Source organism: Chiloscyllium plagiosum, unplaced genomic scaffold, assembly GCF_037043375.1.
Source record: "Chiloscyllium plagiosum isolate Xiang-an unplaced genomic scaffold, Cpla_swu_hap1 HiC_scaffold_1, whole genome shotgun sequence".
Taxonomy (NCBI): Eukaryota; Metazoa; Chordata; class Chondrichthyes; order Orectolobiformes; family Hemiscylliidae; genus Chiloscyllium; species Chiloscyllium plagiosum.
The window spans coordinates 165,743,204-165,756,763 of NW_028270139.1; the positions used below are offsets into that span (position 1 = coordinate 165,743,204).

Genomic DNA, 13,560 nt, shown 5'->3' on the forward strand with positions numbered 1-13,560 from the left:
GGCGAGGTGTGGGCGAGTGCGAGGTGTGGGCGAGTGCGAGGTGTGGGAGAGTGCGAGGTGCGGGAGAGGGCGAGGTGCGGGAGAGGGCGAGGTGTGGGAGAGGGCGAGGTGTGGGAGAGTGCGAGGTGTGGGCGAGTGCGAGGTGTGGGCGAGTGCGAGGTGTGGGAGAGGGCGAGGTGTGGGAGAGGGCGAGGTGTGGGAGAGTGCGAGGTGTGGGAGAGGGCGAGGTGTGGGAGAGGGCGAGGTGTGGGAGAGTGCGAGGTGTGGGAGAGTGCGAGGTATGGGAGAGTGCGAGGTGTGGGCGAGTGCGAGGTGCGGGAGGGTGCGAGGTGTGGGAGAGGGCGAGGTGTGGGAGAGTGCGAGGTGTGGGAGAGGGCGAGGTGTGGGAGAGGGCGAGGTGTGGGAGAGGGCGAGGTGTGGGAGAGGGCGAGGTGTGGGAGAGGGCGAGGTGTGGGAGAGGGCGAGGTGTCGGCGAGGGCGAGGTGCGGGAGAGTGCGAGGTGCGGGAGAGTGCGAGGTGTGGGAGAGTGCGAGGTGTGGGAGAGGGCGAGGTGTGGGAGAGGGCGAGGTGTGGGAGAGGGCGAGGTGTGGGAGAGGGCGAGGTGTGGGAGAGTGCAAGGTGCGGGAGAGTGCGAGGTGTGGGAGAGTGCGAGGTGTGGGCGAGGGCGAGGTGTGGGAGAGGGCGAGGTGTGGGAGAGTGCGAGGTGTGGGAGAGTGCGAGGTGTGGGCGAGGTGCGGGAGAGTGCGAGGTGCGGGAGAGTGCGAGGTGCGGGAGAGTGCGAGGTGCGGGAGAGTGCGAGGTGTGGGAGAGGGCGAGGTGCGGGAGAGTGCGAGGTGTGGGAGAGGGCGAGGTGCGGGAGAGTGCGAGGTGCGGGAGAGTGCGAGGTGCGGGAGAGTGCGAGGTGTGGGAGAGGGCGAGGTGCGGGAGAGTGCGAGGTGTGGGAGAGGGCGAGGTGCGGGAGAGGGCGAGGTGTGGGAGAGGGCGAGGTGTGGGAGAGTGCGAGGTGAGGGAGAGGGCGAGGTGTGGGAGAGTGCGAGGTGCGGGAGAGGGCGAGGTGTGGGAGAGTGCGAGGTGTGGGAGAGGGCGAGGTGTGGGAGAGGGCGAGGTGTGGGAGAGTGTGAGGTGAGGGAGAGGGCGAGGTGTGGGAGAGTGCGAGGTGCGGGAGAGGGCGAGGTGTGGGAGAGGGCGAGGTGTGGGAGAGGGCGAGGTGTGGGAGAGGGCGAGGTGTGGGAGAGGGCGAGGTGCGGGCGAGGGCGAGGTGCGGGAGAGGGCGAGGTGCGGGTGAGGGCGAGGTGCGGGTGAGGGCGAGGTGCGGGCGAGGGCGAGGTGCGGGCGAGGGCGAGGTGTGTGCGATGTGAGTGTGATGACGATAACTCCAGGCTGGTGTGTGACATCTCCCATCATTCCCACAGCACCTCACTCGTCAAGTGGTCTTCCCAGGGAATGCTGCGAATGACTCCCCAGGCCATCGCGGATCTCTTCCAGCCCACAGTCAGGCAGATAGTGGCACATATCGGTGAGTAACCGAGCAAGACCAGCGACTACCAGAGTCCCCGCCCTCACTCTCACACACACACACTCACACACACTCACACACACTCCCCGCCCTCACTCCCACACTCACACACACTCCCCGCCCTCACTCCCACACTCACACACACTCCCCGCTCTCACTCCCACACTCACACACACTCCCCGCTCTCACTCCCACACACTCCCCGCCCTCACTCCCACACACACACACACTCCCCGCCCTCACTCCCACACTCACACACACACTCCCTGCGCTCACTCCCACACTCACACACACTCCCCGCCCTCACTCCCACACTCACACACACTCCCCGCCCTCACTCCCACACTCACACACACTCCCCGCCCTCACTCCCACACTCACACACACTCCCCGCCCTCACTCCCACACTCACACACACACTCCCTGCGCTCACTCCCACACTCACACACACTCCCCGCCCTCACTCCCACACTCACACACACTCCCCGCCCTCACTCCCACACTCACACACACTCCCCGCCCTCACTCCCACACTCACACACACTCCCCGCCCTCACTCCCACACTCACACACACACTCCCTGCGCTCACTCCCACACTCACACACACTCCCCGCCCTCACTCCCACACTCACACACACTCCCCGCCCTCACTCCCACACTCACACACACTCCCCGCCCTCACTCCCACACTCACACACACTCCCCGCCCTCACTCCCACACTCACACACACTCCCCGCTCTCACTCCCACACTCACACACACTCCCCGCTCTCACTCCCACACTCACACACACTCCCCGCTCTCACTCCCACACTCACACACACTCCCCGCTCTCACTCCCACACTCACACACACTCCCCGCCCTCACTCCCACACTCACACACACTCCCCGCCCTCACTCCCACACTCACACACACACTCCCCGCCCTCACTCCCACACACACTCCCTGCGCTCACTCCCACACTCACACACACTCCCCGCTCTCACTCCCACACTCACACACACACACACACACACACACACACACACACACACTCCCCGCCCTCACTCCCACACTCACTCACACACCCCGCTCTCACTCCCACACTCACACACACTCCCCGCTCTCACTCCCACACACTCACACACACCCGCCCTCACTCCCCGCCCTCACTCCCACACTCACACACACACTCCCTGCGCTCACTCCCACACTCACACACACACTCCCTGCGCTCACTCCCACACTCACTCACACTCCCCGCCCTCACTCCCACACTCACACACACTCCCCGCTCTCACTCCCACACACTCACACACACCCGCCCTCACTCCCCGCCCTCACTCCCACACTCACACACACACACTCCCTGCGCTCACTCCCACACTCACACTCACACTCCCCGCCCTCACTCCCACACTCCCTGCGCTCACTCCCACACTCACTCACACTCCCCGCCCTCACTCCCACACTCTCACACACACTCCCCGCTCTCATTCCCACACACACACACTCCCCGCCCTCACTCCCACACTCACACACACTCCCCGCCCTCACTCCCACACTCTCACACACACTCCCTGCGCTCACTCCCACACACACACACACTCCCTGCGCTCACTCCCACACTCACACACACTCCCCGCCCTCACTCCCACACTCACACACACTCCCCGCCCTCACTCCCACACTCACACACACTCCCCGCCCTCACTCCCACACTCACACACACTCCCCGCCCTCACTCCCACACTCACACACACACTCCCCGCCCTCACTCCCACACACACTCCCTGCGCTCACTCCCACACTCACACACACTCCCCGCTCTCACTCCCACACTCTCACACACACACACACACACACACACTCCCCGCCCTCACTCCCACACTCACTCACACACCCCGCTCTCACTCCCACACTCACACACACTCCCCGCTCTCACTCCCACACACTCACACACACCCGCCCTCACTCCCCGCCCTCACTCCCACACTCACACACACACTCCCTGCGCTCACTCCCACACTCACACACACACTCCCTGCGCTCACTCCCACACTCACTCACACTCCCCGCCCTCACTCCCACACTCACACACACTCCCCGCTCTCACTCCCACACTCACTCACACTCCCCGCCCTCACTCCCACACTCACACACACACTCCCTGCGCTCACTCCCACACTCACTCACACTCCCCGCCCTCACTCCCACACTCACTCACACACTCCCTGCGCTCACTCCCACACTCACTCACACTCCCCGCCCTCACTCCCACACTCTCACACACACTCCCCGCTCTCATTCCCACACACACACACACTCCCCGCCCTCACTCCCACACTCACACACACTCCCCGCCCTCACTCCCACACTCTCACACACACTCCCTGCGCTCACTCCCACACTCACACACACTCCCCGCTCTCACTCCCACACTCACACACACTCCCCGCTCTCACTCCCACACTCCCAGCCCTCACTCCCACACTCACACACACTCCCCGCTCTCACTCCCACACTCACACACAGTCCCCGCTCTCACTCCCACACTCACACACAGTCCCCGCTCTCACTCCCACACTCACACACAGTCCCCGCTCTCACTCCCACACTCACACACAGTCCCCGCTCTCACTCCCACACTCACACACACTCCCCGCCCTCACTCCCACACACTCCCCGCCCTCACTCCCACACTCACACACACTCCCCGCCCTCACTCCCACACTCTCACACACACTCCCTGCGCTCACTCCCACACTCACACACACTCCCCGCCCTCACTCCCACACTCACACACACACTCCCCGCCCTCACTCCCACACACACTCCCTGCGCTCACTCCCACACTCACACACACTCCCCGCTCTCACTCCCACACTCACACACACACACACACACACACACACACACACTCCCCGCCCTCACTCCCACACTCACTCACACACCCCGCTCTCACTCCCACACTCACACACACTCCCCGCTCTCACTCCCACACTCACTCACACTCCCCGCCCTCACTCCCACACTCACACACACACTCCCTGCGCTCACTCCCACACTCACTCACACTCCCCGCCCTCACTCCCACACTCACTCACACACTCCCTGCGCTCACTCCCACACTCACTCACACACTCCCTGCGCTCACTCCCACACTCACTCACACTCCCCGCCCTCACTCCCACACTCTCACACACACTCCCCGCTCTCATTCCCACACACACACACACTCCCCGCCCTCACTCCCACACTCACACACACTCCCCGCCCTCACTCCCACACTCTCACACACACTCCCTGCGCTCACTCCCACACACACACACACTCCCTGCGCTCACTCCCACACTCACACACACTCCCCGCCCTCACTCCCACACTCTCACACACTCCCTGCGCTCACTCACACACTCACACACACTCCCCGCCCTCACTCCCACACTCACACACACTCCCCGCCCTCACTCCCACACTCACACACACTCCCCGCCCTCACTCCCACACTCACACACACTCCCCGCCCTCACTCCCACACTCACACACACACTCCCCGCCCTCACTCCCACACACACTCCCTGCGCTCACTCCCACACACACACACACTCCCCGCTCTCACTCCCACACTCTCACACACACACACACACACACACACACACTCCCCGCCCTCACTCCCACACTCACTCACACACCCCGCTCTCACTCCCACACTCACACACACTCCCCGCTCTCACTCCCACACTCACACACACTCCCCGCTCTCACTCCCACACACTCACACACACCCGCCCTCACTCCCCGCCCTCACTCCCACACTCACACACACACTCCCTGCGCTCACTCCCACACTCACTCACACTCCCCGCCCTCACTCCCACACTCACACACACTCCCTGCGCTCACTCCCACACTCACTCACACTCCCTGCGCTCACTCCCACACTCACTCACACTCCCCGCCCTCACTCCCACACTCACTCACACACTCCCTGCGCTCACTCCCACACTCACTCACACTCCACGCCCTCACTCCCACACTCTCACACACACTCCCCGCTCTCATTCCCACACACACACACACTCCCCGCCCTCACTCCCACACTCACACACACTCCCCGCCCTCACTCCCACACTCACACACACACTCCCTGCGCTCACTCCCACACTCACACACACTCCCCGCTCTCACTCCCACACACTCCCCGCTCTCACTCCCACACTCCCAGCCCTCACTCCCACACTCACACACACTCCCCGCTCTCACTCCCACACTCACACACAGTCCCCGCTCTCACTCCCACACTCACACACAGTCCCCGCTCTCACTCCCACACTCACACAGTCCCCGCTCTCACTCCCACACTCACACACAGTCCCCGCTCTCACTCCCACACTCACACACACTCCCCGCCCTCACTCCCACACACTCCCCGCCCTCACTCCCACACACTCCCCGCCCTCACTATCACACTCACACACACTCCCCGCCCTCACTCCCACACTCTCACACACACTCCCTGCGCTCACTCCCACACTCACACACACACTCCCTGCGCTCACTCCCACACTCACACACACTCCCTGCGCTCACTCCCACACTCACACACACTCCCTGCGCTCACTCCCACACTCACACACACTCCCCGCGCTCACTCCCACACTCACACACACTCCCCGCCCTCACTCCCACACACTCCCTGCGCTCACTCCCACACTCACACACTCCCCGCTCTCATTCCCACACTCACACACACTCCCCGCCCTCACTCCCACACTCACACACACTCCCCACCCTCACTCCCACACTCACACACACTCCCCGCCCTCACTCCCACACTCACACACACTCCCCGCCCTCATTCCCACACTCACACACACTCCCCGCTCTCACTCCCTCACTCCCACACACTCCCCGCTCTCACTCCCACACTCACACACACTCCCCGCCCTCACTCCCACACTCACACACACTCCCCGCCCTCACTCCCACACTCTCACACACACTCCCTGTGCTCACTCCCACACTCACACACACTCCCTGCGCTCACTCCCACACTCACACACACTCCCCGCCCTCACTCCCACACATTCCCTGCGCTCACTCCCACACTCCCACACTCACACACACTCCCCGCTCTCACTCCCACACTCACACACTTTCCCCGCCCTCACTCCCACACTCACACACACTCCCCGCTCTCACTCCCACACTCACACACACTCCCCGCCCTCACTCCCACACAGTCCCCGCGCTCACCCCCGCCCTCACTCCCACACAGTCCCCGCGCTCACTCCCACACTCACACACACACTCCCCGCCCTCACTCCCACACTCACACACACTCCCCGCCCTCACTCCCACACTCACACACACTCCCCGCCCTCACTCCCACACTCACACACACTCCCCGCTCTCACTCCCACACTCACACACACTCCCCGCTCTCACTCCCACACTCACACACACTCCCCGCTCTCACTCCCACACTCACACACACTCCCCGCTCTCACTCCCACACTCACACACACTCCCCGCTCTCACTCCCACACTCACACACACTCCCCGCGCTCACTCCCACACTCACACACACTCCCCGCGCTCACTCCCACACTCACACACACTCCCCGCTCTCACTCCCACACTCACACACACTCCCCGCTCTCACTCCCACACTCACACACACTCCCCGCGCTCACTCCCACACTCACACACACTCCCCGCGCTCACTCCCACACTCACACACACTCCCCGCGCTCACTCCCACACTCACACACACTCCCCGCCCTCACTCCCACACTCACACACACTCCCCGCCCTCACTCCCACACTCACACACACTCCCCGCCCTCACTCCCACACTCACACACACTCCCCGCCCTCACTCCCACACTCACACACACTCCCCGCCCTCACTCCCACACTCACACACACTCCCCGCCCTCACTCCCACACTCACACACACTCCCCGCCCTCACTCCCACACTCACACACACTCCCCGCCCTCACTCCCACACTCACACACACTCCCCGCTCTCACTCCCACACTCACACACACTCCCTGCGCTCACTCCCACACTCACACACACTCCCCGCCCTCACTCCCACACTCACACACACTCCCCGCTCTCACTCCCACACTCACACACACTCCCTGCGCTCACTCCCACACTCACACACACTCCCCGCCCTCACTCCCAAACACTCCCTGCGCTCACTCCCACACTCACACACACTCCCCGCTCTCATTCCCACACTCACACACACTCCCCGCGCTCACTCACACACACTCCCCGCCATCACTCCCACACTCACACACACTCCCCGCCCTCACTCCCACACTCACACACACTCCCCGCCCTCACTCCCACACTCACACACACTCCCCGCCCTCACTCCCACACTCACACACACTCCCCGCCCTCACTCCCACACTCACACACACTCCCCGCTCTCACTCCCACACTCACACACACAGTCCCCGCTCTCACTCCCACACTCACACACACTCCCCGCTCTCACTCCCACACTCACACACACTCCCCGCCCTCACTCCCACACTCACACACACTCCCCGCTCTCACTCCCACACTCACACACACTCCCCGCTCTCACTCCCACACTCACACACACTCCCCGCTCTCACTCCCACACTCACACACTCCCCGCTCTCACTCCCACACTCACACACACTCCCCGCTCTCACTCCCACACTCACACACACTCCCTGCGCTCACTCCCACACTCACACACACTCCCCGCCCTCACTCCCACACTCACACACACTCCCCGCTCTCACTCCCACACTCACACACACTCCCTGCGCTCACTCCCACACTCACACACACTCCCCGCCCTCACTCCCAAACACTCCCTGCGCTCACTCCCACACTCACACACACTCCCCGCTCTCATTCCCACACTCACACACACTCCCCGCGCTCACTCACACACACTCCCCGCCATCACTCCCACACTCACACACACTCCCCGCCCTCACTCCCACACTCACACACACTCCCCGCCCTCACTCCCACACTCACACACACTCCCCGCCCTCACTCCCACACTCACACACACTCCCCGCCCTCACTCCCACACACTCCCCGCCCTCACTCCCACACTCACACACACTCCCCGCCCTCACTCCCACACTCACACACACTCCCCGCCCTCACTCCCACACTCACACACACTCCCCGCCCTCACTCCCACACTCACACACACTCCCCGCCCTCACTCCCACACACTCCCCGCCCTCACTCCCACACTCACACACACTCCCCGCTCTCACTCCCACACTCACACACACAGTCCCCGCTCTCACTCCCACACTCACACACACTCCCCGCTCTCACTCCCACACTCACACACACTCCCCGCTCTCACTCCCACACTCACACACACTCCCCGCTCTCACTCCCACACTCACACACACTCCCCGCTCTCACTCCCACACTCACACACACTCCCCGCTCTCACTCCCACACTCACACACACTCCCCGCTCTCACTCCCACACTCACACACACTCCCCGCTCTCACTCCCACACTCACACACACTCCCCGCCCTCACTCCCACACACACACACTCCCCGCCCTCACTCCCACACTCACACACACTCCCCGCTCTCACTCCCACACTCACACACACACTCCCCGCCCTCACTCCCACACTCACACACACTCCCCGCTCTCACTCCCACACTCACACACACTCCCCGCCCTTACTCCCAAACTCACACACACTCCCCGCCCTCACTCCCACACAGTCCCCGTGCTCACTCCCACACTCACACACACACACTCCCCGCCCTCACTCCCACACTCACACACACTCCCCGCTCTCACTCCCACACTCACACACACTCCCCGCTCTCACTCCCACACTCACACACACTCCCCGCTCTCACTCCCACACTCACACACACTCCCCGCCCTCACTCCCACACTCACACACACTCCCCGCTCTCACTCCCACACTCACACACACTCCCCGCTCTCACTCCCACACTCACACACACTCCCCGCTCTCACTCCCACACTCACACACACTCCCCGCTCTCACTCCCACACTCACACACACTCCCCGCTCTCACTCCCACACTCACACACACTCCCCGCTCTCACTCCCACACTCACACACACTCCCCGCTCTCACTCCCACACTCACACACACTCCCCGCTCTCACTCCCACACTCACACACACTCCCCGCTCTCACTCCCACACTCACACACTCCCCGCTCTCACTCCCACACTCACACACAGGCCCCGCTCTCTGTCTCAGTTACACACAGTGCTTACCCAGAGTCACAGCCTTGGTGTTCCAGTGCGTGTTTGTCGGGACATTGTGCTGAAGTGTGCTGGTGACCTGGAGCCGTGGTCTTGTTGTCTTTCCCAGAGAAGCTGATGAGGAAGCCGGAGGTGTGTGGAGTGAAGTTCCTGTTTTTGGTGGGTGGGTTTGCCGAGTCTCCCATCCTGCAGCTGGCTGTCCAACAGGCATTCACTTCCCGCTGCCGGGTCATCATTCCCCAGGATGTCGGCCTCACCATCCTGAAAGGGGCTGTACTGTTTGGCCTGGACCCTACCATTGTCCGGGTCAGGCGCTCCCCGCTCACCTATGGCGTTGGCGTTCTCAACAAGTTTGTGGAGGGCAAGCACCCGAGGGAGAAGCTGCTGGTCAAAGATGGCATCCAGTGGTGCACGGACATCTTTGACCGGTTTGTGTCCGTGGACCAGTCGGTGGCACTGGGCGAGGTGGTACAGCGTAGTTACACGCCCGCTCGGCCTGGCCAGCGGAAGATTATCATCAACGTGTACTGCAGCAGCCAAGACAACGTCCAGTACATCAGTGACCCGGCGGCACGCAAGTGCGGCACGGTCAGCCTGGACCTCTCGGAGACGGACAGCTCCCCGAAGCAGCGGCGGCGCCGAGAGATTCGCACCAGCATGCAGTTCGGAGATACCGAGCTCCGAGTCACCGCCCTGGACGTGGCCACCTCACAATCCGTCAGAGCCTCCATCGACTTCCTGTCCAATTAACTGCGTCTGCGTAGGGGGGGAGGGGGTGTGGCAGACCGGTAAAGGAAGCTGGGGAGGGGGGGGGTGAAATGGAGAAGACCGACGGGGAGGCAGCAATGATTATTTCACGGACTTCCCATCCTGTCCATTCAGATTCGGGAAGGGGATGGTGATGGGCCGGTGATATTGTTAATCCCAGGGGACCCGGGTTCGAATCCCACCACATCCGATGGTGGAATTTGAATCTAATAAAACAAAAGGAAAATCTAGAATTAAGGGAATGATGATGGCCATGAGTCAACTGTTAAACCCATCTGCTTCACCAATGTCCTTCAGGGAAGGAAACTGCCATCTTTACCTGGTCTGGCCTACACGTGACTCCAGACCCACAGCAAGGTGGTTGACTCTTAGCTGCCCTCTGGGCAATTAGGGATGGACAATAAATGCTGGGCCTAGCCAGCCAGCGATGCCCAAATGTTTAAAACTTTGTTCACTACACTTGACCCACCTGACCTCTGACTGATGACATCAAATTCCGTCCCCTAGTTAGCTAGCATCCCTATTGGAGCAGAGTGTTGTCAGACACAGTTAGGTGGTGGAGCAGGCAACAAAACAGCACGGGTTTCAAAGTGTACCAATCGGGAGAGAGGGGTAGAGATGGAGAGGCACCCAGATCTGAGCACGTATATTCACGAGGAGAGTGAATGTGTTGGAGCCATGTTGGGGGATGACACTCAAGCATCGAGGGCCGAAGGGCCTGTCCTGCACCGTAATGTAAAACGGGTGGAAAGGTGAGCGGTCAGGATGTTCCCCCGAGTCTGCGGAGCGATGCAGAGAGATTCGGTGAGTGAGTGAAAACCCGGTGGATGGAACATAATGTGGGGGGAATGGGAGGGTATGCACTTTGGCAGGAAGAATGGAGGGGCTGAATATTATTGAAATGGTGACGGACTGCAGAAAGCTACAGGAGAGAAAGATTTGGAAGTACAGGTCATGTCCAACTTCGGAGGATCACAGGGAAGGCGAAGGGAATGTGGGCCTTTAGCTCAAAGGGAAGGGAGCGGAAAGGTAAGGAGGCTTGGCTGAAATTATAGATTGCACCAGAGAGCTCACAGCTGCGATACTGTGAACAGGTCTGGGCCCCTTATCAAAGGGAGGGTATACCAGCATTGGAGGCAGTCCAGAGAGGGCTCACTCGGCTCGTACCGGGTAGGGAGGGACTGTCTCATGAGGAGAGGTTGAGTAGGTTGGGCCTGTACTCACTGGAGTGTAGAAGGATGAGAGGGGGTCTTACTGAAACAGACACGATTGTTAGAGGGATATGACAGAGGAGATATGGAAAGGCTATTTCCCCTTGTGGGAGAGTCTGGGAGCAGAGGGTGGAATCCCAGAGGAAGGGGACAGAGATGAAGAGGAATTTCTTCTCGGAGAGGCGAGTGAATCCAGGACAGTCTATCCCACGGAGGGCCGCTGGGGCTGGGACATTCAGGATATTCCAGGCTGAGATCGGCAGGTTTTTAATGAGGAAGGGAATTACGGATCCGAGGGAAAAGGCAGGAGTGGAGGATGATCACAGCGACCATGATCCCATTGGATGGGCTGAATGGCCCTGCTTCAGCTGATGGTCTCATGCCTATAGACGATGGACAGGCCGGGCTTCAGGCTGAAAATGGCCATTCCCATGAACTCAAAGCCTCCAAGAACATAGTCGCCCATTCACCTCCTCGGGCTGTTCCACCATTCAATAGGACCATGGATTCAACGCCACCTGACCCCAATAACCTTTGACCCCTTACCAAAACCCCTTTAACTCCACCCTGAATCGGTGCAATGAGCCAGACTCCACCGGGCTTGGGGGGAGAAATGTCCACAGGCAGACAGTCCTCCTCACCTCTGTGTGAAATGGTTGTTGCTAGCAGAGGGAAATGGCCACCAGATGATACCCCTTCAGAAGGGAATGGCTCTTTCCATTGGCTCCAAAAGGGGGGGGGGAGGGGTTCAATGTCAGCACACCCATTGGTGCAAATTAACCGGCCTATCAACCAATCAGCGGTCAGGAAGGGCGGGGCCATTCTACAGTGCCTCCTAGTGACCGGCCTGGGTGACCACCGGAGCATGCAGCATGAGATGGATGTTGGCACGAGTCGGGCAGTGTGGGGCTAACCCCCGCTTTCGTTAATCTTCTCTTTCAATACCTGTAATTTAAATTTTCTATGTAAGTTTCTATCAACCAAAATAATAAAACTTTTTTTTACATCCAGAATTTGTTGCAATTCTTTCTTTCCCCAAGATCAGCGACCTCTCTGCAAGGGGGGGGTGGGGGGTGTGTGTGGGGGGTGTGTGTGTGGGGGGTGTGTGTGTGGGGGGTGGGTGTGGGGGGTGGGTGTGGGTGTGGGGGTGGTGGGGGTGTGTGTGTGTGTGGGGGGTGGGTGTGGGGGGTGGGGGTGGGTGTGGGTGGGGGAGGGTGTGAGGGGGGTGGGTATGGGTGTGGGGGTGGTGGGGGTGTGTGTGTGTGTGGGGGGTGGGTGTGGGTGGGTGTGGGGGTGTGTGGGGGAGGGTGTGGGGGGGTGGGGGTGTGGGTGTGGGGGGGTGGGGGTGTGGGTGTGGGGGGTGGGGGGTGTGTGTGTGGGGGGGGTGTGTGTGGGGGAGTGGGGGGTGTGTGTGTGGGGGGGGGTGGGCGGTGTGTGTGGGGGGGTGGGGGGGTGTGGGGGAGGGTGTGGGGGGTGGGTGTGGGTGAGGGGGTGTGGGGGGTGTGTGGGGGTGTGTGTGGGGGGTGGGTGTCCCAGTGGATTCTCGAGATCTCCTCACTGAAAGGTCACTGCGCCAGGCGAGGTGTTCCTGTTGGGACCGACCTTTGCCAGTGACTCGAGCGATCCTCAGAGTGACGGGACCAGCCCAGCCCAGACGATTCCCGTCGCTCCAGCCTGTCCCCTTGGCCGAGGGGAATCTCCAACCAATGCCCATCCTCCTCAGCAATACTCCAACCAGATCCCAGCAGGAACTTCCAACTCCATGACCACACCCACTAAATCCCAATGGA

At 61.6% G+C, this 13,560-nt stretch overlaps 1 protein-coding gene across 4 annotated transcripts in view; it reads left to right on the plus strand.

The window, feature by feature from the left end:
• hspa12b (heat shock protein family A (Hsp70) member 12B) overlaps positions 1–10,565 on the plus strand; it is a 244,674-nt gene extending 234,109 nt beyond the window's left edge. For 3 of the 4 annotated variants that reach the window (XM_087992010.1, XM_087992018.1, XM_087992024.1), the window contains 2 exons: positions 1,413–1,516; positions 9,901–10,564. In XM_087992010.1, coding sequence (XP_087848136.1) covers positions 1,413–1,516; positions 9,901–10,541 — 745 coding nt within the window. In that variant the 3' untranslated portion in view covers positions 10,542–10,564. Of the gene's footprint in view, positions 1–1,412; positions 1,517–9,900 lie in introns of all 4 variants that reach the window. The other variant, XM_087992012.1, reaches the window with a different exon arrangement.
• The last annotated feature ends 2,995 nt before the right edge of the window (positions 10,566–13,560 follow it).